This window comes from Idiotropiscis lumnitzeri, chromosome 14 (genome assembly GCF_059441095.1).
Source record: "Idiotropiscis lumnitzeri isolate Australia: NSW breed Sydney's pygmy pipehorse chromosome 14, RoL_Ilum_1.0, whole genome shotgun sequence".
Lineage (NCBI taxonomy): Eukaryota > Metazoa > Chordata > Actinopteri > Syngnathiformes > Syngnathidae > Idiotropiscis > Idiotropiscis lumnitzeri.
In genome coordinates, this window is record NC_142404.1 from 10,194,450 (window position 1) to 10,221,060 (window position 26,611).

Here is a 26,611-nt window from a genome sequence, read left to right on the forward strand (position 1 = left end):
ATTTACTTTTTTTTTTTTGGCAACCTTTGTGGTGTTTTGTTTTGGGTTTTTTTTTAATTGAAGTGGATGTTTAGGAGAGGGGAAGTGGTACTTGTGGAGGGCTGCAACATGTTTGTGGATGCAAAATTACAGCAAGCAGGACGCAGGAGAGATGTCGCATGACTCGAACCCTTAGGTGCTACTGAATACTGGACTAACCTTCCCAAATGTGTCGGGCATACGAGAAAAGAACCAACTCCACATGACTGCCTCCAACAACCAACAAGGACTACTAGGGCCACAATTGAGAAAGAAAAAAAAGACCACAAAACAAAAAAATTCAAAACAGGAAATTTCCATGACAAGTTGTAAATGTTACAAGAAGATGCTAATAAAACCAGAGAATTAATTGGCGACGGTTGTAATCTTTAAATAAAGCTGGACTATTGTGAGAATGAAGTTGTAACGATACAAGAATGAAGTATTGCACGTAACTAGCGCCAAGGATAGGCGCAAAACAATGAAATTGTTAAAGACTACGGAAATAATAATAATGCCTTTATTAGTCCCACAATGGGGAAATTCGAGATTCGAACCCAGGCCTCCTGGGGAGACTGGGTCCTGAACGCGGCGCCTTAGACCACTCGGCCATCCTGGCAGCCACGAGATTCGAACCCAGGCCTCCTGGGGAGACTGGGTCCGGAACGCGGCGCCTTAGACCACTCGGCCATCCTGGTGTAATGTAAGTGTAATGTTACAAAGCTGTACAACTTTGTGCTTACAATTGTGATCAAAAGTTGACATACGCGAGTAAAGCATATAATGTTACGGCTCTCATGAGTTTCCAGATATTTCTATAATTTTTCTCCGATAGTGTGATTGAAACGAAATACTTCTTTGACACTAAAAACATTCCTGAAGTTTGGTTCTTTAATGACTTTATTATGAGGGACCAAATGTGATTTTAGGTTATTTTGTAGAATTTGAAGGCAATCCTCCTTTTTTATTATCCCATTTACTTTTTGCTACCACCTCTGTGCTTGACAACAGGCATAGTGTTCTTGGTGTTAAAAGCTTCACCATATCTCCTCCAAACATATTGCTGGTCATTGTTGATCAACAGCTCAATTTTTGCTTCGTCTGACCACAGAACTTTACTCCATGTGATCTGTAGCAAACCTCAGTCAAGCCTTCAGGTGCCACTTTTGGAGCAAAGGTTTCCTTCTTGCTTGACTATGAACACACATCTGTGTTCCAGCAGCTTTAAATTTGGAGTTAAACTGCATTTTTGATGGTTCTTGGTCGACTCCTCACCCACTTGACCAATTCTGTCAGCAACAGGTTATAGCTTGCATTTTCTACCTGGTCCTGGTAGTGACACATCAATGTCATCATGTACTTGATACTTATGTTTGCGCTGTTGCTCTTAGGATCTGCAGCTGCTTTGAAATGGCTCCAAGTGACTTTCCTGACTAGTTCTGGTCAATGATTTGCTTTTTCAGATCCGTGCTGTGATACTTTGACTATGCCATTGTAGCGCTGTGGGCGTTAATATCCAATGAGCCCCATTATATAGCTGTGTATATTTTTCACCCAGAATATTTGGTCACTTTTCTGTTCATCCATAAAATCATAAAAGAACAAAACTTCAATGTTTTTTGTGTCAAAGTATATATATATTTTTTTTTAAATTGTAATATATCAAGAATAAGTCGCAATGATACCATGACAAAGGTGGAATATTATGAGTTACATTGTAATTATACAAGAAAAACTTATTTCACTTTTGGGGAAAGTCCTAATATGACGAGAATAATGACAAAGGTGTGATGTTATTACCTGTCCTGTTACAGAATTAAAAGAATTTTTCCCAATATTACTATGTACGTAATCATCCTAGGCGTGTCTGGACATCTTTCTTGTAACAACTCTCCTGACAACATCTCAACTTTCTTCCATCACTTTCAAATCATAGATTTTTTTTTTCCTGCTTTCATTGTGGCCCTAATGCTCCTTCATAATACTGTACTGCATTTCACAATATGTACAGTGTCCCTTTTTTTTTTTTTTTGTCAAAAAGCTTCATTTGAGGTCCGTGTATGTAGACTACTGCAGCGGTGCCTGCTTATGCGCATGTCCCGGATAAAACTAGCTATACTGTCTTTTCAAATAAACACTAAAACGAAACTATCCTTACTATTAACAGTCAATCAACAATCTGTGTATTACAATTAAGTGGGTGTGTTTTCATGGGGAGGGGGGGAGGGGAGGGGGGATTCAACAGCACCAAAGGGAAAAAGGGGGCAAGTCACGATTACCGGAAGGGTGGTGACAAGGCGAAGTTGTATGAAAGCAAAGGCACTCCAAACTATAGTTACACTATACATGACTAGTTGTCATTACAAGAAGATCTACTGTACTGTACAGGTCAACATCGGACATATGGCTGGATAAAGATCATCGAAAATATCAATCAACCACTCAACATTTGCCCTGATTCTGCCATGTTTTTTTTTGTTTTTGTTTTTTTTTTAAACAGTACATGGGTCTGCATATGTACATAACACAAAAAGAAAAACACAAAAATGACTTTTGGTGAGGAGCATTTATATTTTATGTACAATTTCAGCTTTTCTTCTCTTTTTTTGTGAGTAGTGAGCGTTATCCGTTAAGAAGATGCTTTGATGGAGTCAAGCAAAGGCGGTAGGGCGCTACTTAGTGGTTATAAAAGAGCATAAAGGGGAACCTTAGTTTGTCTAATCTGGGGCTACTTTAGATTTTCTTGTAAGACGCCATATTCCAATCGAGACCATTTGATCTCCTACAGAATGACATTTAGGTTTTGTCCAATTAGCTGCCATTTTAGGTTGTCCTATCAGGAGCTATTTGGGGTTTTCTTAAGCAAAGCCATTGTAGTTCTTCCAATCAGCTGCCGTTTCTGTTTTTAATTTTTCTTAAGTCCTTTGAAGGCCACACAAAACAAATAAATACATTTAAATAAAATGTATAAGATGCACCAATATAACTCATTCATATATGTTCTGAGCATTTTTGGGCAACATTTTTCATGAAAGTGAATTTATGTTTATTGAATACCATGGCAGGCTGTACATGGAGAGAGGTTCCCCATCCTAATCCACAGCTTCAATAAAACATGACATGTGGAAAAAGGGCAAAAAGGGATGCTGAAATTTTTAACACATTCCAGCAAAACCAGGGGGGAAAAAATAATAATGTGATCTATTTCTTTTGTCGATCAGCAGCAAATATTGCAGCCACTAGTGATGGATATGAACTCACCCATTAACAGACTTCTGAACCGTAGTAGTTAATATACATATATCTATATATACTTTTTATACATAAGGAAAAGTAATATATAAATTGTGTATGTAATGCAATTTTTTTGTATGTATATATTATACAAGCACACAGGACCAGATAAACATGTCACATCCGACACGAAAAAATAAAATAACTGCGCGAGGTGGTGGGGGTAGAAAAATATTTTAAAACAAAGTTGAGTAAAACGGCTTGCTAGGCATTTTCAAAACAAGCCCTGGCTAAAGGAAAAGAAAATTTCCATCTGGATTTGCTTCTTTGCACATGCATCCATATGTATGCGTGTGTGTGTGTGTCTGCATGTGTGGGGTGTGTGTGTGCGTGTGGGGGCGTGTGTGTGTGTGTGTGTATATACGTTTGCACAAGCCTCATGCCTTGACTGCACCCCACCCAACCCCGACAGCCCACCATCCCCCAACGATTCTCCGACCATGCATTATATAGGAGGAAAAATATCAAGAAGAATTGGGGCAGTGAGGATGCCGCAAAATGGGGCAATGTGCAGGGGAGCGGGTGGGGCGCAGCTTCAGATTTTTTTTTTTTTTTCATTTAATACATATAACCATCCTTGAAACATTACCAAATGAGCTCTCTGTGTACGTTTATCTTTAGTTCACACACACCTGTTCTCTGGGCCCGCCCACTTAGAGACAACTGACAGCTGGATGACGGGCCTGTGAAGGGGGCTTGTGGGGGCCGGTAAAAGGCAGATTTTCGTTTGTGGTTGTAGTGTAGTGTGGTGGCCGGGACAACAATGGGGAGGCTGCGGGCTGGGGGGTTGAGGCCGGCCGGGCGGGCAGGTGGAAGGTTGCGGTGGTGCTCAGGAAGTGGAGTTGGAGGCGGAAGCAGAGGCGGTTGTGGTGTTGGGGACTCGCTCTGTGCTGCTGCCGTCTGTGGACACAAGGTGGCCATGTTGTCAATATGTTTAGGAAAACTTTGTAGTTCTGCCACGCATGACATAACGCAAGATCTCAGTTCAGCAAACATCCATCCATCCATTATCGGAACAACGAAAAGATAAGTGGGGTTTTTTTTTCAAAGAAAGGAAAAACCTGCACAATAGTAAGACAACAGGAATTTGAGAAAAGTGATTCAAAAGCACCTTAGACACGCATCTCACCATCACCTGTACCATCACTTGGGCCATTTGGTACCAGGCCACACAGACACAGGAGTTTGAAAGAAATTTTATTTTGAAAATCAGGAGCATCCACCAGTACACAACTCAAATATTTTGCTTCCAGTGGTTAAAAAAGTAGCACAGTGTTAAAAAAAAAAAAAAAGCTCATCTGTTACTTCCAAGAAAAAATTAAATACTGCATTTACGGCCCAACAAACGAAGCCAAATATTAATGCAGTGTACTATCGCAAAAAAAAAAAAAAAGACGGTTTGTGACTTTTTCGTCACACCCCAATAGCAAAGAGGCCCCGTATCAGGCTTTGCAGAACTACCCTGTCCTGTGTTAATTATCATTAAACACCAAAAAATATGCATAGAATGTCAATGACTGCCACAAAACAGTGGGGAGGAAGGAGGAAATAAAAAGTGTGTGTGGATGTTTTGAGAGGCTGTTTGTAATATAATAGAGATGCATCACATGCACTCACTGCACCCATGCAATTCGGTGATAGACTATTAATGATTTAAAAAATATTTGATTAATCCCAATACCCACGTACTAAACGGCCAAAAATCTCACATATTTCTATTTTTTTTTTCAGAATAAATATTTTTATAATTTAAGTATCAGTGATATAAGATACACAAATTTGGAATACGACATGACATTTTGTCTGTGAAAATATTCAAAGTTTGGTAGTAGGAGGGTAGCGTGGCGCTTACCGGTGGTGGCAGAGGCGTTGGTTGGGGTGGAGGCAGAAGCCTGACTGCGAGCATGGGCGGGGATGAGTATGGAGGCCAAAGACGGATTACTGGACAACTCTGACAAAAGACAGAGAAAACATATTACAGCGGATCATCTGTCAGAATTGTGTTCCTGCGGAGCTAAAGTAACGAATTTCTCTGTTAGTTTGACCACAATAACGATCACCAACTTAAGTCATAATTATAGCAAATATTTGTATCGAAAGGTCGTAAATATAAATCTAAGCAAGGCGGGAACTGAGTGTGCCATCTTGTACCGATATACAGCGCCGTGGAGGAATTTTCGCCAACTCATCTTTGCAGAATTGAGGTACTTCTGCCAAATTGAAGTTTTTTTTTTAGCATCAGTTGCCTTTTTAAGGTCATGCCACAGCATTTAGGATTCAGGTCACTCCAAAGTCTTCATTTAGTTTTTTCTTCAGCCATTCAGAGGTGGACTTGCTGGTGTGTTTTGGTGGAGTCATGAACACTGACCTTAAGCGAGGCAAACATCCTTTCTTTGCCATTTTGTGGATAATGGCTTTCATTGGATTTGCTAGTGTCCCAAAACGTTTACATTTTGTCTTTACTTTTGTTGTCTTTCACTAATATTTAACTTTGTTTGAGGATTGGAAACAGTTGAGTGTCAAACATGCAAAAAAAAAAAAATAAATAAAAATTCAGAAAGGGGGCAAACACTTTTTCTTACCACAAAATAAACTAGTCCATTGCACGCCGTTCGGAACATCCAAATCTTACCATATATGCTGAAACAATGTTAAATTGAGGACCTGCTGCATGTTTTATAAACATCTGTTTACACAAAACATGAGGTACAACTGCATTTTCTCATGAGATCCAATTCACAAGCTTTATCAATAATTCTTATTAATTGTTGGCCTAACAGCATAGCAAGACATTTTTAACTTAATGTCACAATATCAATAAATACTGTTTGCAAAAAAAACAAAAAAAAAGTGGGTTGTTTTCCTTTGTGTGGATTATGCTTCTCGGCTAAATGGTATGTCTTGTGTATGATATATGTGTCAAAAGTTCAAATAAGATGACAGCCTTTTTAGCTACCAATCATAGAAAAGTTGTAAATTGCCTACCTTGGGTGGTGAAATTGAAGAGCGAGGGCTTCTCGCGACCGTTGGGCAGCTTGACGTTGGGGTCGCGTAGCTCGTCGAAGAACGAGTGCGCGCAGGCCTCCAGGGGTGTGAGGCGCGCGGTGGGCGTGTACTCCAGCAAGCGCGAGCACAGGGCGATGGCCTCGGGGGGCGTACGCGGCCGGAACACCTGCACACCCATCGCACACACAGACGTCTGTACAGTGATCACACACACAAGTCAAAAAACACAACAGCATATTTCGGTTTCATGGACACAAACACAGCATGACAAGGCAATATGAGGCGGCAGTCGAACGAGGGAAGAGATTCTCAAAGCGTGTTGAAAAGTCATATGAACCGTTAGTGTTTATTTCACTACATTTTTTATTTTATCATATAATACAAATCAAATGGTCTTTTATTTACTTAGATAAGTCAATACAATTAAGAATATACAAGTAAAAATAAGAATACATTTTATTAACCAACTTTAGGAAAATATGAATAAATTATTGCAATGCAATTAGATATGCATGTGGTGCCCATATCAGTAATTTGCAAGTTAGGATATCCATATTAATTATTATTAATGATTGCTATTGGGCAGACTCCGCCCATTCTGTAACGACTTGGAATTCCTGCAATCTTGATTCATCACCTCATAATACATTTTAAAACCTCCGCCGTTCGATTTTCAGATTTTTCCACTCATTTATAAATCACTTGTGAGTCTTCTTTAACTGATCTTTTTTTATACCATAACAACCCTTGTGGACCCTTTGGTCCTTTGGTACCAGCCTTTAGTTTACCTCTCATCCAATTATGACTACTTTAATTTTAGGTTTGCTCTCTCGCTCATGTTTTATGCTGATTTAACCGATTTAACATTTTTTTAAATTTAAATCTCACCTCTTCTGTGAGAATCTCATTTTTTTTTATAAACCATACTGCATTAACAAAGTATTGATTGATTCATTGATGCAGCAAAAAAATAAATAAATAAAATAAAGACAGGCTTATTAAGAGATACAAAATATATGTAAAACCCCTAAAACTGAAAAGAAAAAGAATGGTGACGCTGATCATATGACATCCGCCTTTATTTAAGACCTCAGCCCAATTCCGGTCAAACGCAATCCCAATTTTGAAAAATAAGACCGTGATTACCAGATTTTTGATTTAACTAACTAGCAAAATCAAGCCGCCTCACATTGAGTTTAATGACATCACGCATGCATGAAGTGGTATATAAGAGAATAAAAAAGGGCTCCTGTACCTGTTGACTCACCTTAGTCCAAGGGTGGGCCTTGATCTGGGGGAATTTGAACTCTGTGTAATTCGGGTTCATCTCCCGAATCTGCTCCCGGGTTGGGGTGCCGAGAACCTGGAGCAAACGGGTGAAAAGCTCAAGCGACAAGAACGAGACTTGGTGGATTGCGACTTTTAACTGTTTGCACTTGCATTACCTTGATAATTTCAACCAACTGATCCACTCCGCTGTCACCGGGGAAAATCGGTTGCCCTAGTAACAGCTCTGCTAGCACGCAGCCTGCTGACCACACATCTGAAGAGAAGGTCAAATTCAATTTTAAGGAGAAGCAAGTACATCAATTAAACCAACAACAGGAGGGATCAAGCTTACCTATGCTGGAGGTGTAGTCGGTGGCGCCAAAGATGAGTTCGGGGGCTCGATAGTAGCGAGAGCAGATGTAGGACACGTTGGGCTCTCCGCGGACAAGCTGCTTGGCACTAAACAGTCAAAACAAAACGGACCACTGTATCATTCTGCCCAGTTTGAGGGTCCCATGATCAGGTGAACACGGCGTCTCACCTGCCAAAGTCGCAGAGTTTCAGCACAGCCGTCTCGGGATCCAGGAGCAAATTCTGAGGCTTGATGTCCCGATGGCAGATCCCGAACGAATGGATGTAAGCCAGACTTCTGAAGAGCTGGTACATGTACAGCTGCAAACGGACGCACAAATGATTAAGTAAAAAAGTCAGTAAAAAATTGGTAAAAAACTGAATTCATATCGGTTGGCCCTATATTTGTTATTAGTTTCTTCAAATGTCAAGCAATTTTTGGCCAGATTTTCTATTGCCGTTATAACAAAAGTGTTCTCCCGCAAAAACCTCTCCAGAACCTATGAAACGATTTTCTAACTTCTTGGTGCATTGCACTCAAGTTGAAGTGGCCATTGCAACCCGACTTAAGGCAAATCTTGCAACATAGCAACATACAGTACCTTGACATAAACCATGGGCAGGGTCTGTTTGGCTCGGCTGTAATGTCTGGCCACTCTGTAAACCGTCTCAGGAACGTAATCCAGAACCAAGTTCAGGTACACTTCATCTTTCTGTTAGTGAAGAGCGCACATGAGAAAAAAAAAATATCATACATGCACAAAGTATAGTTGTAAATCGGCCATAACGCTACGCACATCTAAGTCGTTGAGTGACACTCAATATAATGCCTCAGTTTCCTTTCCCTCGCTTGGGCTCATGAGATGTCTAATTCGAATGAATGGAGCTTCTTGTAAATGAGGTTTTTCCCAAAGGCAAACTGGGGGTCCATTGTGTAGGGTTTACCCCCGAGGGCAGGAAACACACGCACATGCGTCGCGGCGTCCTGTACTCCAGAAAGAGGCCGGAGACACTGATATCATTTCCTCCAAGGAGGAGGGCAGGTTTGCGCTCGTTCTATTCTGGAGCACGCTGACCGTGAAGGGACACAGGGGCCGCTGTATTATTCTGGGTCTACTTCCTTTTCCCTTTGCTTCTGAATGGATCTTAGCCTGCATAGGAACGACTCATTTGATTCTGTATACTAAGCTAAGACAGCAGCCGTCTGGCTTCGGTGAGTGTGGTGGACCATCTTGTGTGCCTTGGCATTGAGGGTGTTCTGTAGGCTGCTACTAGGCCGCGCTCAGGTGCTCCCCTGTGCCTGCACAGCAGTCCATGATACCCCCAACATTTTTTAATTCATGTTCACGTGTCGGTAAACACGCAACTATGGGACTTTAGTGGCTTTGTAGTGGACCACTGTCCTATTTGCTATCAACAACTCTTACGGTCCCCACACTTGCACGACATTCCCACAGGTGTTTAGAAATTACAGAGCCACGCTAACCACACTCCGATTGCCCTGCCTTGCACTAGCATTGTCCTGCTCTCGTCCCCTCCTGTCCAACCCTATTTTGTCTTGTCCCTCCCACACGGGGTGTAGCACTACAAGTTCGAACAAAATGTTGAGGGCCATCAGCATGTCATAAAAACTCAAACAAGTAAATGGTTCCCTGCAGTGAATAAAGTTTTCAAAAATTTCTAAATAACTGAAATGTTACATCTCAACTTATTTTAGTTTTAATCCCAACCAAAAACCTAAGGTGCAGGCAGTTCCCAGGGTCAGAAGCATCTCATGTATTAAAAGTTAACGAAATATTTAAATAAATACTTTTCTGAAGTCAACCCTGTTTTGAAATGATCCCTTTATCTGCCTTCATATTTTTTTAAATTTTTTTTTTTTCAAAAATGCCTGTTGTCGATATTCCTTAGTCCGGCCGATAATCAGTCCATCCATAAGTCAAATAAAGTCCAGCAGTAACTGAGCATTGTCCTACGTAACAACAACGTATTCTTGAGAAAACTAGTTATTTGCCTACCGTTTGAAACCACCAAACGTCGTCCAGTATGAATAAACTGTCATGAACCGCTGACCCCCTGTACCATTCTAGTTGTGACAGTTTTGCGTTTAGTTTTTCTTTTCTGCACGATATCATACATACCAATAAAGCCACCTGACAGTTGAAAATCTAATTAATGAAAGCAGGCGCATGCTCTTGCCACTCACTCACTCCCAACATAGTCAAGTCAGGGCATCCAAACTACGAGGTACACTTGTTTTAGCAGCATGATGATGTACTTTTTGATGGAGACTGCCAGCTGGGATTTTCTCGCGCTCGGCCAAAAAGAACACGAACAGGACCAGGCTGCAGTGATGAGCATCATTACCCAAACCGCTTTCAGCCCTCTGGTGGCTACAGCTAAGCATTAATCTGGAGTCACCCCATTGCACTCTGTGTTCTGTGTGGGTTGGAGATACCCATTGATAAGATTTGCCACTACTAGAGAGCCGACCTTACCTCGCGGTATTGCCGCTCAAGCTATATTTAGCCTAGCAACAGTGATGACTCACTTCCTGCCTGGCTACAAAGCCACTTCCTTGACTGGATCGCAATAGGTTATAGCCAGGCGGCGACACGATTGGCCCGCCTCTGCTGAATAATTCAGATGCCAATTTGCTGGCGTAGTTCCTCACACACCTGAACAACGGGCTCTGTTGTCTATTCCCAATCGTCACCATGTGATGGTGTCTGAAATGGAGAGACGTGGTATGGAAGTTGACGGCATCCCAACCGTGCCGCATTAAGTATGTGGCAATTGAACATTGTGGGTCAGACGAAGGAACGACAGGTGGGCTTAAATTTAACACCCAGTTTCCGTCTGGATTTACAGTGTATGATGGGAATGTGAGTGTGAATTATAGCGCTCAATTCATATTTTGGGCAAAATTGAGCAGCGGATTAAGTGAGCGGTATATGAGCCTCAACCTGTTTGCTACCTAAATGAGCTACCAAAACACACTATCAGCTTTTGGCCACTGTAGCAACTTGTCCTCCAGGCAGCATTATTGAGCTCAATTCAATGTTGACTGGAGATAAGAGTTCAGAACATTCAGAGTAATTTAGTACTTTCAAATACGCCCAAAAAAAAATATGATTTCAATGTCAATAATTATATCAATGTCACACTAAAAAGGCCATCACTAGTTCAAATGATATTATCCAGGTGGTGAGAGGGTCAAAGCAGTGTGTGTCAAGCCCTGCGCATGTTACATAAGACCACCTAAACACGTGCTCACACAGGGTTCACAAGCATTTCCAAGGTCCAATCCAAACACTTTTCCAAGTATTTTCAAGATTATTCTTCACCATCTTAACTGTTAGCATTGTAATACAAACACAATTGTGTTTACTAATAACTCAGAGAGTAGAATCTTCCACCGGGTCAAACCTGGTTGAGTCAGTCACTCAAAAAATTCAAAACAGTATTCGGCACTTGTATTCTAAAAACTTTTGAGCAGACACACTCATGTAAAAAAAAATTAAGGTAGTAAAGTGGTTGCATGGCACACGGCTGCACCCTCGTAAATAAACTCTTATCCAAATTTGACCTGTCCTTATCTTATCTCCCGCCCCCTTCAGGCTGTCACATGCACATCCGTCGCTTGATTCATCGACATGTCGACACACAATCCCACTCAAAAGCTCATTGTGCTCAAACTGTGCTGTTCACGCACAATAGAAATTGAAATTAACGACAACCTTTACACCTGATCGTCAATTTCTGTCTACTCTATATTTCATAAAAAAAACTTCTTTTTTTTTAAATAAAATTTTACCATTCCCCAAGGATGGGTTTCGAATTCTGTACTATTTTTTAATTTTTTTAGAGCGATTTGGGTCTGAACCACAAATCACCGATTCATGTAAAAGAAAACAGGACCATGTTTCGGTTCTAAATTGTCTATTTCTAATTTATGACTGTGTGGGAGTGGAACCAACTGTGATTTTCTATGGCACACATGGATGCAGCAGAGAAATGACAGCACTCACACACATTTAATACACATTTCCGGGTTGGAAGCCAGCGAGACTGGACCGTCCGAAGTCAGCCACACAAATACATTATATAAAGTACACTGCAACAATTGTAAAGCCACGCACTTTCCAGCATGCTTTGACTGATTGCGGGGAGATGGAATTCCCGTTGCCATCACTGGGCAGTGGCTGGCACCAATGACTGGAAGAGAGGACACCGCTGACTGAGGACACCTCCCTGTGCCCAGTCCCAGCACAGGTAAGTCCATCTTGCCCCGCTGAATCAAATCATGCTGGGAAGTGTGGAGCTTTACCATTGTTACATGTACTGCACATATTGTGTTTTAGAATTTAGCCATAGTTATAATTTCATATGGTAGAAATGGCAAAAACCTATGGCCAAAATGTAGAAAGCATTGAATACCGTGGCGGAAATATTCAAATGATTAATATGATCCCAATTATTCTCTTAATTCTTGTTCACATCAGTTTTTTGCAATGCAAAGCTGGGTTGAAACTCATCATGCAGAGGGCCTTAGAGTGTTCTTGAAAAAGAACACAAAGACAAATAAACACTAATACAATTATTTATCTTGCAATTCATTGCAAATAAATTTGCAGTACTTTGTACTTTTTATCATTTATTGTTGTATTATTTCAACTTTACAGCTAGTAAAATCTTATGCCTTCATTCTTAATCTTCTCGGCTCATTTGTTTTAAATTAATACAGAATAACTTAATACAATATGACCAATGAAAAATATTAGCACAACTGCGATACAGCCAAAGTAGATACACCGTTCTCGGTATCAATCATCTCATGTGGGTGAGGTCAGTGCCACGGCAAAATCATAAAAAAGGCGGATATGACGTCATTGAGTCGCATTTCTGACTTGCTTGAGGTCCTAACACCTGATTGGTTGCGCTGCTCCAAGGTAAATCAATTCCTGACTGATGGATCAAAACCAACCAAGTGTCTCACGTGAAAATATGCCAATATGCTGGGTGATGCTATTCAACCCTACATTGGTTTGAATACTCAAGCAAAACAACTAAATAAATTAATTGATATGAAACATTAATTTATTTAACTCCACATTTAATTAATTACACTATTATTTAATTATTTAATGGTGCATTTATTTATTTATTTAATTATATATCCACTGAATGAAACAATAAATCAATTAATTATAATATAACACAATTCATTTGATTTTGGCACTTTCCGTCCTCCCGGGGGCGTGAGCCTGTTGCGGGATTAAATCTGTAAAACGTAAGTGTGTGACTGCCCTAAAAATGATCTCTGCTTGCCAGGTCAATGCACACATGGTGTAACAGCATGGACGGAATGTCTATAATTAACAGACCGCCCCCACCCTTGTCCAGTAGCCTCTTGGGGCGCAAGCACTGTATCCGCTTTGAAATCCCCAGCCGCCATCTTTTGGCTTGGGTAGGTATGTAGCAAGGAAGCATTCCTAACTGCAGAGTCATGGTAAAATTTCCATGCGAGTGCATGTGTGTGTGTGTGTGTGTCTATATTTGACACACGCACTGTTTGCCAGCAAAGTCAGTGACGCCTGATCGCCTCGTCGTCGCCAAGAGACCACCGATGCTCGACCAAGACGGACAAGTCCAGTCGAGCAGCGGACAGGGACTTCCCTTTATGCCAAGTGCTGATGAGGGTGTAAGACTACACAGAGGTAACGGCTGGCTTCACACACCTGCTGGGACATAGACGAACAAATTACAGCATCACCTCTTAAGGACTACTCAAACGAGGCCATTCATACTGTGTGTCAAACTATTTGACATCTGAAGTCCAATACATTTGGCCAGTGAGTTCTCTGATGCGCAATCAAGACTGGTCCACTTGCCTTCCTCTGGCACACTTAACAAGTCGTGGTCAGGCATGAGAGGCCATGCACATGATTAATTTACTTGGTTTAGGATGGGCCCTATGTACAACATTTCAAGGCTACGAGCAGTGGCATAAGAATACGTTGGCATGCGGCACAAGGAGGAGCGTGTAGTTACTGCCATACGTTATCTTTTGATTTTTTTTCTCCATTTATGGCACAGTAGTATAGTCAATACGTAAATGAAAGTAATTGACTGTAATTATGACTTTACTACAGCAATCGCGTAAAGTGGGCTGACTTGTGTGCAAAGACGCACAACGTTGTTGTAGGAACGGAACTGCGTCACTCATTGAGGACCCCTGTAATGAGGTTGTTCCAAGCTAGTTATTTATGGCATTTGTCACCTTGCATAACAGAAATAAACAGAAGATGGACCCAATTGAGAGTCAAAAAAATAAAATATACAAGTCCACGCTGCACTCCGTTTACTCATGTGCGTTCTAATGTACTCTCAAAGCATTAATCTGATCACTCATTTTGCCAGCTAAAATCACGGTTACATTCACCTTGTAAAACAAAAATAAACAAAGAAAATTAAAAAACATCACTCTCAGTTACATACACACAAAATGTTTTATCGTATAATAATACAATCACTGCACGCACCAGTTATTCATAAAAAACTGTCTGCCACCTTGCACAAGTGAATTCAATACTGGTCCAGAGTAAAAAAAAAATAGTCCACAACACATTTTCATGCTCAATGTACAATATCATTACATAATTAATGAGATGGCTCCTCTTGCCAGGTCCATCATGGTAGCTGTTGCCTTGCACAATAAAAATAAATTGCTTTTGCAATAACCCACAATAAAAGCAGTCCAGAGTATGCAAAAGAACATGCACATGCAATCATTGGTCCAGCAAATGCTACTGTAAATCACCGTATGATAATAAAAGTATAGGTTGCGAATGTGTCCACGTATTCAGGCAAACGGGCCTTCAAGCAACTGGTACGGACTGAGCGCACTACGCATAACCCAGAAATTGACTGACTGGCTTTGTAGCATGACTGGACCCTGCCACTCGCCCTTAGTCATCTTAAAGAGGCTCCAACCACATTCCGGACCTTGAAAGGGCGGATGGATTGACTCTTGATGGACATGCATCCCTTTGGTTCTGTTCTTATATAAAACATGTTCAGGTGTGCCTGACGCAGTGACAGCCTAAGGACACACCGCTTTAAATGGTGCAGTAACTCACCTTGTCTCCACTGGAATAGAAGAAGTAGCGCAGCCGAACAATGTTACAGTGGTCCAACTTCCTCATAATCTGCAGCTCACGGTTCTGAAAAGAATACAAATAAAAAGAGATACATTTTGTTAGCGCTTCTTTTGTCAAAGAGGAGGAAACATTGCTTCCTGCTGTAAAATGTTTTTCATTTTCGCTTTGCTGGTTGGATGACAATAATGGCACATTATCTTACACTCCTTTAAGCGATATCCACACACGTTTTTTTTTTTTTAATCCAACAATTCTTCCTGAATACACTTTGTATTCACCAAAAACAATCTTTTCACCAGTGAAGAAAATTGCAAACACTACAACATCATACACATTTCAAGGAGCACAAGAACAAATATTTAAAAAAAAAAGGAACAATTTGAATGAGCAGGCATGATAACGCACCCAAAAGAGCCGTCATTCGAAACGATTTAGCTGTCTAAATAAGCACAACATTATGTTAAAAGACTGATGGCATAAATCGTAGCTTAGACAGCATTATTCTGCTCAGTAAAACGCTGGCATGGAAAAAGCTTTAAAAAATTTGAAGAGGTTTTCCAATTACATTTTTCAAATCTATATTTTCTTGAAAACACCTGCATATACACGGACATGGTATTCAAGATTTACATTAAGATGCAAGTCGTGCACTGAGCCCCTCAAAGAAGCGAACACAGCATTAGTGACACTTAAGCAATTTTCTGCTTTTGAGCACCTGGGTAATTAGATGTGTTGCTCATGTGTGAGGGGTGCTAACGTTGCGCAGTAGATAAATAAAGTGTCATCTTTCACTTAAACACATTATCTTCTCAGGAGCTAGTACGCCATCTTTTCCTAAAGGAAAGGATCCTCAGCCTCTCTTGTCGACCAAGTGGACAGTGTGACATCACTGCATGTCGGTCACAAACTATTGTGCTCTGCGGGAAACACCCTCATCTTATGGTATGGCTGCGTGCGCTGTGTGGAGGAGGAGGAGGAGCACACAGGCGGGTCAGTAACAGGCTGTCCAGCCACTACTGCAAACAGAAGCCATAACAAACTAGATGCGATTGCTTCACATATTTAGGGCACAGACCCACGAGAAGCAATTATTCAAATTGGACGTGTGACTGGCTTCCTGCTGCTGAATAAATTCATTGATATAAATGAATGATAATACTTTTCAAGGAGGCAAGAGACCAAGCTCTGCTCACAAATAGTGGGGGGCAAGAGTAATTGACAATAAACTAAATAAATAAATAGTGATAGGTTTAATTTAAAAAAATTAAAAATAAAAATCTCTTGTAACCGTAAAAGGTAGCGAAGGCTCAAAATTTAATGTTAATAGGTGAACAATTTGGTCCATAGAAATTACCCAAGCACACTGTTCGTTTTGAGTGGTATTTGTGATACAAGAAACCAGACGTATGCAAGAGTGAGCAAGTGCTTGTTCCATTGCAAGCATCCATTTTCCAGTGGGCTGAAATGTGATCCCGCATATGGGCACAGAAGAGGGCCTGTCCCATAATGCATCAGTAGCCTATCTCACATAACTCACTCTTACACACTCTCGTTAGTGTAAAAATTGCAGATTCAGACAAAAAAAATAAAACAAAATCAAATGTAGTTGAAGAAACGAAGGGGTAGTGTGGCCAAAAATGTGAGAAGGAAATGCTCGTTCACCTCACAACCGCGTATAACCACCAGGCTGCGCAAGTAGGTGTTCTAAAACAGAGGCAAGAGATTAAAAAAATGAGAGAAAAAAAACAATGCAGGCTAGCTAACCGCTGGGTTGTTCAAAGTTGTGGCTCACAAGTGAGTCACGCTAACCAAAGGATAATCACAAGCTAGCTCCACGATAGCATCATGGGCAGACATGAACCAACAAACTAACATTGTGTAGCTCGCAACAAATGCTGATGCTAAAAATAAAACAAACAAAGAAAAAAAAAACCAGGACATGCCACATAATAACATCATGTAATTGAGCAGCACTGGCTAGCACTTGTTGTGTCGGAAAGTTAAACATTGTGAACTACTTCGTTCGGCCAGTTTACAGAGAAAAGAAGTTTAGAAGATGTTGGAAGGACAGAAACGTAAAGTTAAATCATAATTGAGCCTTTTATAATGTGACAGCCACAAGAATATAAGCAGCACAGAGTGGATTCCGTATCGTCACTCCTGGATGGATTTACAGTTAAATTCAAGTACAGATTGACATTTGTATCGGTAAATTAGGTTTTGAGTATAGGCTATATATGTCAATTGACAGCAGAACCTGAATGATGACGCGGAGCAGGACGTCACCAAAAATGCTTCTAATCAAAAACGTCTGACGACATTAGTGCCATCGCCTGTTGTGATATATAAAATGCTTGTCTGACAATTTCACAGGCTGATTTTGGTATGAAAGCATTCTCTTAAGCCCATCTTTGCAACCTTCATCGAACCCTGACGAAAAACCAACATTCAGGCTGTGCACGAACACTCGCGATACCATAATATACATGCACTATGGAGTGATGAAGGCGTCAACTTGATCCTCAGCTAGTAGGTTGCAACTTCCTTCCCCTTGATGAGATGCACAACACAAATATCCACATCCTTAAAAATAAGACTGATAAAGTATTTCAAATGCAAATACTGTATATATCAAATCCAAATGCAGCCCCTGACTTGTTTTTAAAGAAACAGCATGTGACAGGGTAACGTTGCCAAGCCGTGAAAAAAACAGCCCATCCGTCAAAGTGCGTCAAAATCAGGTATGGAGTGTGCGTGCAGTGCTTTGTTAGAAAGGAAATCGCATACTTTCATGCTGACAATAAAATGAAAGCTGACAGAGCACTGCGCACTACACATTCAGGTTAGAAGACAACTCGGAAGTTTACATGAGAAATGCAGGTACGCAAGAAATGCTCGGGTTGCACATAATAATCAGTTATTATTCCACATTGATATTTGAAGCTTGATTTTGACTTACCCTGTTCTCCCAATGGCGGACTTTAACGTCCTAGGGAGTACACAGCTTTCATATGTTTGCATGGGTCTGACTAGACCAAAAAGTAGTCTGGTTGTGGAATACCAGAATGTTTAGCCTTGGGTTGCTAGCTTCAGCTTGTGTGATTGCCGCTAGTCTCCAAAGGTTTGTACAACAGGCGCCACGGGACAAGTGGTGAGGACCAAGGACCAAGTAAACTTACAGCTTCCTTCGCCAAAATGTTAAAACCAAAAATACACCATCAACTGTGTGACAACATGAACTTTACATTCAACATACAGCACAATGTCCATATGCTTCAAACTTGTGAGGAAATACTGAAAATTAGACCAAGAGCAAGGACACTTACTAAAGCACAAGCAAAAAAAAAAAAAAAAAAAAAAACATTCTTTAGCGTGTCTACAAAGACACATCTTACAACAAACAGAACGAGACTAGCTCACTGAAGAGAAACATCTGTCGGGCTTTCACGAACAGCGTAATTGCGAGTTTTAATAGTTACCTGTTGTGACCCTTCCAAATGACATAACCCCAAATAGAAAGACAGAGTAACTCAAAGAGGTACACGAGTCAGAAAACATCATTGACGAGGGGTATAACCGATTTTGAAACCCGCCGAATCGATTTACTAACGAGGCGTAGCAGTGAACACTCCTGAGCAGAAAGTGGCACCAATACACCTAAAACCAGACGCTAACTGCTGGATACAGATGAGGAAGTGAAACTATGTTGCAAGTGGTCAGGTGAGGAGAGAAAAAAAAAAAAAAGGTTGATGTAAGGTCGATACACAGCTCTCACATTAACAGTAACATCCCTTTGCAGGGTTGTCAATCTTGTGTTCATCACGGACTACATCGTGGTTATGGCTTCCCTCAGGTGGCGTGGTTCTAAAAGTGAAACCACAAATGTAAAACTCTTAGGTGTGCAATGGTTTGAAGATGAGCATGTACCTTTGTTTTAATATTTGGTGCATTCGAGGAGCCAAATGCAGTGCATGTTCTTTTGTGTAAGCATGGACAGATTTTAAGGCACTTCAATTCAAACTTGCTTCAATGTTTTCTTTTTTGGAAAGTGCAACTTAGTTTCTTTTTTGGGTGAAATTAAGCATGCTAACAAGTAGAACTGTGGTGTGTATGGCTCCAGCACAAGGCAGTAATACTACACCTAATTCTAAGTGACATGTTCTGTTGCGGGAATTCTAATAATTATCATTTGTTACGAAATCAATCCTGCATTTGGTTAGCATAATTTGTGATGAATAGAAATTAAAGCGAAAGGTGTGAAATGACGTGAAGGACCAGATCTGGCTTGATAGCCTTGAGTTAATTGAGTTTTAAGGAACATGTCAGCAGCTGCTCGGAGCATCATATGATTTTGCTATATGGTATCGTTATACAATGACACGCTGCGGGCTCTCATGTTTGGTCATTTACATTGTGACTGGCACAATATGATGACAACCACTGGTGACAGATTTGTGTATGTTGGAAGGAAGCTGAAACATGATTTACCTTAAACCTCTTGTCCTGCAGCACCTTCTTGATGGCCACCAACTCTCCGGAGTCACACAGCTTGGCCTGGTAGACGACCCCAAACGAGCCGTTGCCGATGACCTTAGTGTCTGTGTAGCTAACCTCCTGTGGCCGGTCGGGGCCTTGGCCTGGAGTGGCCATCACTGTTGTTACCTTGCTGCCATCTTTATCCCCTGAAAGAGAGCAAGAGAGCAAGAGAGAAAGAATGTCAGAAGGAGGGCATGGCACTGCGGCTGAGATTTTGTTTGAAGATGGAGAAAGAGTTGGTTTTCTGTGGTCATCAGCTGCGGCTTATGTTCGTAAACTAATACACAAACCATCCAACGTTGCTCCTTAGCAATACTTATACACCCACCAGACTGAGCAGTTCATTTACTTCTAAAAAGGAGAATGGATATTCCTCCGAGGACAACAATATCGAGATTCGGTTTGGGAAGCCATCTACGACAAATTTGAAACAGCGATGCCTGAACAAAGTAGGTTTTCACAACCACGTCATCAGTCCAGACATTTAAGGACACTTTGCTGCCAGGTTGTGCGGTTCCCTGCATCACGCCAACATAGTTAGGAATGGTAAACCCTGAGGTCTCGAGTTTTGACTTTTCAAATGCCGCAATATAATTTGAAAGTCGCAAAGTTCAGAAATGTTACTTAGGTACCCCAGACCACAAATGTGTCCACTAACATTCAAGTGGTATCTAGTCAATGATTAATTATGCAAGGTGGAAACTCACCAGTCAAATTTTGGAACAACTCATGACTTACGATTCTTGACAAACTTCCCCGTGAGAGTTTAATTTGGAGATGGGTTCTCTACCTTTCGTGGAGCTATAAAACTATTGTCCTGCAGTATCATCTACCCAAGAGAGAAGTACACAATTCAGCCTACATAACTCAGCAGGGCCTTTCCAGGCCGCCTCTGCACTTCCTCGAACTGTGAGAAAAATCTGTTTGCAAGCACACGTTCACACAGGGATTTCGCACAACTAAAAGTAGCATGTGAGCAATCAGGGTAGCAAGGGAAATGTTAGGTTCTGTCAGAAAAGCTCGGGACAGAAAACTGGATCTGTAATTGAAAATAATGTCTAATTATTTCTGTCAGTGAGGTTCAGAGCGCACAAAAAGTGTTTGACGTCCGACTACAGAGCCTCCATATCACATCATCCAAAAACACTACAAAAGACTCTGCTCATCCTCTACAGGTCTTGAAATGTTCCCGAAAGTCATTCTCATCTTATGCATGAAAGCTCTTTCGTTTGGTTAGGAGTCAAAGGAAGCAAGTGTTTCACTTTGTTTGCATTACTTGCAAAGGAGAAGCGAGGGGGTGATGTAAAGGAAGGGGTGAGAAAAGATGAGGGATAGAAGCAGAGGGCCGCAACTTTGTCAAAAAATTCAACAACTGGTTGATGAAGCAATTTTGAAACTTTATCTTCCTCTCACCAGCTGAGACTAATTAGTCATTTCATAGAGCCACCTGATGCTTTCCTTTGACAATGACACAAGGACAATGAATCAAATTAGGTTTTCGCATATTTGCAACGGGATCATTCTCAGAATTACTGCATCTCTGCAAAATTATAGTCTCACTTAGATGTTAAGATATGAGCGGCATGTGCACTAACACGGTCATGTTAAGAAAAAGTGCAATATAGTCAAATATGCAAGACGAAATGTACATTAAAAACTAAAGGGCTATTCCTCCAGGTTTGTAGGAGAGGTGACACACTGAAGTGAACAGATGTCAGCGAGACAGTGAGTAGATTTTTACGAGCGCCTTTATTGTGGAAATTACAACTCGTCAATTTTAGTCAGAGAGATTAAATACATTTATTGTTGTTTTATTTGCTTCAAAATTAAACAATATGATAATTTTCACGTGCATAAAAAAAATTAAATTGGGGAGCGGTAAACCATTGAATATTCAACAGACACTTCATTAGGTACACTCAGGCAAGCCTAATGAGACGCAAACGTAAGGCAGTAACCCTGTTTGTTCATTAGACTTCACTTCGAGTCCGCCATTATGGCCTTTCTCGCTAATGTAAACGATAGCTGCACTAAGTGCATCGTGTATTGGCAGGTAGAATCAGACTAATCAATTTTCCCCGTGTTGCAAGATTTGCATTCCAGTTTCACCAGACCAAATGCCTGAAAATAATATATGAACAAGCAAAATATGGAATGTTCTGTTAACATGAGCATTACTAAAGATGTTCCGTGTGATGTCTGTGGAGATTCAAAGTTATCAGGTTGTGGTAATCAGCAACGGTTGAATGAAGGCCACTGGACTGTTCTTGTGTGTTGACGATTTCACCTTTAATCGACAAGGCCTCATGAAAGGCTAAAGAAGGCGTCAATGTCAAACTAAAAAATTCCAACACTAAAAAGAGTCTGAGGCTTCACCTGTTGTCATCTGCAGGACGGTTGTTCACTAACCACACATCGAGCGACAATAACACCCTATTGTTGACCACTCCCAGAGAACACACACACACACGGCCATAGGCAGAGAGACTCCACACCTAAGATTTGGAACAAAAAAGCCTTTTGGATTAAAAGTGAAACATCTTCAACAAATAAAAATAGACCATTTGCTTTAATTCAACCGTTGCCAACATGATTTGGAAATACAGCAATCAGTTAAAGGTGCGCAGCAATCAGTGTTAAAAGGCACTGTTTTAACAATCTGTTTATGTACCTTTAGTTGCATTCAGAGTACAAAATTGTTCCGTAAATGCAGTAAACAACTATTTTTTTTTTCAACATAGAAAACTACGGCCTATAGTCTGGTGCGTCTTGTATGCCGTTTTTTGGGGTGTTCCCCAAAAAGAGTTGCTGCGGCTAATATGCAGGTGCGCCTTAGAGTCCTGAAACTAGATAGAGTAGGTTATTTTGTGAACTTTTCTGCCTCTTATTGACCCATCCAACATGATTCAAGTATCTTAAACTAATGATTGCTCAAAGATTTTAATAAAGCTTTCCACTCTGTACTGAACCACAATGAAATGCAAAGTCCAGGCAGGCTATTAAGTGGCTGCACAGCAATTAGGACAAAGTCCATCTTTACATCAACAGTTAAAAAAAATGGAAAAAAAAAACAACAGCTGACCAATTGACAAGACGATGATTGTGGTGTATGAAGCACACAGGCAGCAATATTTGGCACATAGGGAATGATTAGCTTTAGCGTGCCCGTGTGTGAAGCGCCCCGGCTTCATCCCACTAACACATGTCTCAGTCAGCCCCGTCAACATTCCTCGACAGCCTCAGTCACACAGCCGGCAAATGCAATTGTAAAAATGCTATCGAGTGGTCTAGACTTATGAGTTTGATTTTGCCGTCACCACACTCCTCACTCAAAACGCTAACTTTTAAATCCATTCTTTTCTATTTGAAATGAATGGCACACAAAGTTTTGTGCTGTTTGGTTATGTACACAATGTGTAATCCTCTGTTTTATTTTTAATTTTTCAGTAAGCATCAACTGGGAGTAGCAATTAATCAACATCATGAAGCAAGCACTTGGGCTCTTTAGCGGCAAAGTTTTTTTCTATCGGCCAAATTGCTGCTTGTTGTGAAATTCGCTGCCACCACTCTTAACTAATATTTTTGCTCGCAAATCATGACAAAAATATTTTTGGGGTTTTTAAAACAAATCAGCAGGGCAACTGCTCACATCACGAAAAACACTTTGTTGGGTCAATTGTAAGCCGAGGTATCACTGTATTACCCCACTAGACAAAAAAAAAAAAAATGTGAAGTACACGGGGCACCCTGGATGAAAATGCGACCATGACATGCATAATGTCTTGAACACTGACATAATAAATGAGCACAATTGTGAGGGAAAAGGTGTGGAACTACGTCTAACGCATCCCTCCCGCTATTCAATAAGAGCTGTTAAAAAAAGATCTAAAACATAAATGCTATTTTGTTAGCGAGTTTTTATTAGTATTGTAAGTGAGCTGGGGTTGTTCCCAGTTGACTTTAGGCGAGAGGCAGGCTATAACCAGAATTGGGCGCCCTAGTCAATCTCAGGGGATATATAGAAAAGCAACCATCCACACTTACATTGAGCGTCCTCTAGGATCCTGCCATGAATGCTTTTTGACTGTGTGAAGAAGGCCAAGTCACCAGAGAAAACCGACACAGTGAACATGCCAGAAACACATCCAAGATTCGAACCATGAAACGCATGACCGTGAGGCAGACCTGTAGTCAAACATTCCACCCAGCCCAAAACATTTAACTCACAAACGTTCATGATACATATAAATCATGTATAATTTTGGATACAGGACTGAATTGGCACCCCTAACAGGAGAAAGGTTTCCCCACCCCTGATATAGAATCTCATTACCCTGCATGCAGAAGGGAGGCCTGAAGCGTGCCTAACTGGTATTAAAGTACAGCAATGTGACTGAATGACACCAAATAAATCTTGTTAAAAAAAATCTGCAAAAGATAAAAGACAAATATTAAAGATTGACCTTAATCGTCAATAAACAGTAAACATTCTTAGTAAATTGATTTTCAATGTGAATATCTGCCGATTTTTCATTTTGTCTGAGCTGAGTTGGAAGCCATCCCAGCTGACGGGTTCACACTAAACTGGTTGTCAGGTCACAGACATTCAGTCACATTCACACCTATGAACAATTTCATAGAGTCATCAATGAACCTAGCATGCATGTTTTAAAAACTGGAGGGAGCCTCTGGAGAACATCCAACCTCCACTCAGTGTGACCAAGATTCAAATCCTTCAACTTGGAAATGTAAGGCAGTGGGTCACAATGCTGCACACAACGCTCATGACATACATATACATATACATACATACATACATATATACATATATATATATATATATATATATATATATATATATATATATATATATATATATATATATATATATATATATATATATATATATATATATATATATATATATATATATATATATATATATATATATAAGTGGTGTATATTTTTGGATACATGACTGAATTGGCCCCCGATAGGCAAAAGGCTCCCCACCCCTCACATACTGAAGACCCATGACAAGCCTGAATACAGCAGGGAGGCCTGCACCGTCCATAAACTGACATTAACGTCATTGCATCCCAATGACATTGATAAAATAAATTATTTCAAGGAAAAACACATAGGAAATAGACAAATCTCCTTTCTTCGATTACTCCATTACGTCTTATGGGCGCACCTTTCGCCGTGACAGTTGCGTAATCGCCTGCCTGCCTGCTATTAACACGCGCACAGTTCATGTGGCAACCCGGCTATGACTCATCTTTCAAATGGTCCATAGTACCGTAATCATCATTATCACCAACGAACTGAACCGAGGTTCGATTTCCACCCCAAGACCGAGAACAGGCCTAGCTGTCACGCTTTGGCCAGAGTGAGCGAGCACCTCATGGGGGATTCGAGCTAAGCTAATCGGCGGCTAACAGTTTGGTTCGCTGGGGGGTAGTGGTTGGAGGGTGGTAGTGGGGTCGATTGGTAGGGTGGAGCCCACAAGTCGACCAACCGGGCCCGGTGCGGTGCAGGCGGTGTGTAGAAGGCAACTTACTGCTGACTTTCATGCTGCCGAATGCAGACGGCTGCGGTACCGGCTTGCAGCTCTCCGCGAAGGATGTGGTCCTGGGCCGACCAGACATGATCAAGGCGCTCGGTGGTGGTTCTCGGGGGACTTGCTTTAGCCACTGATGTGATCTCTGAAGCTTCTCATCCAAGAAAAAAAATATGTGGAGGCCTGGGACGACAGCAAATGAATTGCACAAGGGGGGAGACAAACAGGAGCCGCTCGCCTAATAAACGAAGACTTTCAGTCCAAATGTGTGCATTATCCCCCCACCTTGGAATCGTTCTGTCAAGGGGGGCCTTTAGGAAGAAACGTCTCCTATAAAATGGTCATGAATTGGGCCTCCTTCGTGAGTGCGTTTTAAAAACAAAAACTCGCAATAAATCCAGGGTGGGTTTCACAAAGATGCTAACGTTAGCATGTAGGCTAAATGCGGCGTTTTGTGGCCCGTCCAATTCCTCTTCATATTCCGATGTGGAGCCTCAGTGAACCGATTGCCATGGCGGCTCCCTCGCAGTAGCCGACCGAGCCTTACAGAACGTCCAGCGGCAAACAGTCTACTTGAACCCAAATATGTCTTCAGCGTTCGCCAAATACACCGTCAGACACAACCCTAGCCTAAACAGACGTTAATTTCAAATAGGACTTCCAAATAGAACTGTGTTGGACAGTGAAGAACGACGATACTGGATTTCTTTTTTTATTCCTTCCCCATAGGTCTCGGGCTCGCCGTCTTTGTCACTACGCACGTTAGCTACGCCGTTTGCGAACAGGCGTCGAAGAACGAGTAATTTTCACGTTACTAATGTAAACCCAAATGGAGAATACGGGAAACCGTGAACGCGCAATGGCGACCCTGGGAAAGGCGGATTTCACCAATCAGAGTGGTCTATTCTTCCAGTAGTGGGCGTCAACTGGAAATTCAGTACACCAATCAGAACCCCGTTCCGGAACACCACATGGCATAATTTGCTTTGCACCGCCCACATAACTTCAAAGCCTTCCTCCCAAAGCCGCCACAGTTACGAGGAGCCTCGTCTGTGATGGATGACTTTATAGACCAATGAAGAGCCGGTATTTAAGTTTCGTCATAACAGCCGCCAGCTGTCACGAGGCAGCAGTTGTATTCAGCACTGTTGCTATGTTAATGCAAGATGACTCTTTCCTTCGGGACAATGTTGTTGTAGTCTCGTGAAGCTCAGAGATGTATACTTGAAGTTAGGGTATTTTACTGAATGCGTATTAAAAAAATATATTTTTTAAGTGTTCTAAATTCACCTTGGATTAAACTGCACCACATTCCAAAGAGGGGGTTTCTAAAATCTTGGGTCGATCATGTGGACTACTCTTACAACAGCAAGTATTATTTTGGTTATGAGGTTGCATTCCTGTGAACTCG

General features: G+C 41.1%; 1 protein-coding gene across 4 annotated transcripts; it reads right to left on the reverse strand.

Annotated features, from left to right (window-relative positions):
• Positions 1–1,656: 1,656 nt before the first annotated feature.
• On the reverse strand, positions 1,657–26,053 carry gsk3ba (glycogen synthase kinase 3 beta, genome duplicate a). 4 transcript variants are annotated; one of them, XM_088314928.1, is made up of 12 exons: positions 25,486–26,053; positions 25,201–25,383; positions 19,590–19,783; positions 15,081–15,164; positions 8,541–8,651; positions 8,129–8,259; positions 7,940–8,046; positions 7,764–7,861; positions 7,574–7,681; positions 6,298–6,511; positions 5,165–5,263; positions 1,657–4,212 (listed from the first exon to the last, which is right to left on the reverse strand). In XM_088314928.1, exons 2-12 carry the CDS (start codon positions 25,286–25,288, stop codon positions 4,142–4,144), a joined length of 1,305 nt encoding a protein of 434 aa, XP_088171054.1. In that variant the 5' UTR covers positions 25,289–25,383; positions 25,486–26,053; the 3' UTR covers positions 1,657–4,141. The 4 variants fall into 4 exon arrangements, with proteins under 4 accessions (XP_088171054.1, XP_088171058.1, XP_088171056.1 ...); XM_088314932.1 differs by having other exon boundaries at positions 6,298–6,484; positions 7,586–7,681; positions 25,201–26,053; XM_088314930.1 differs by having other exon boundaries at positions 7,586–7,681; positions 25,201–26,053.
• Between the last annotated feature and the right edge of the window lie 558 nt (positions 26,054–26,611).

Coding starts and splice junctions, on each gene's coding strand:
- gsk3ba (XM_088314928.1), bottom strand. CDS start 25,288: ATGTCTGGTCGGCCCAGGACCACATCCTTCGCGGAGAGCTGCAAGCCG. Junction 8,652..15,080: donor TCTATTCCAGTGGAGACAAG/GTGAGTTACTGC, acceptor CTTCACTAACAG/AAAGATGAAGTGTACCTGAA. Junction 7,682..7,763: donor AGTTGGTTGAAATTATCAAG/GTAATGCAAGTG, acceptor CGTTTGCTCCAG/GTTCTCGGCACCCCAACCCG.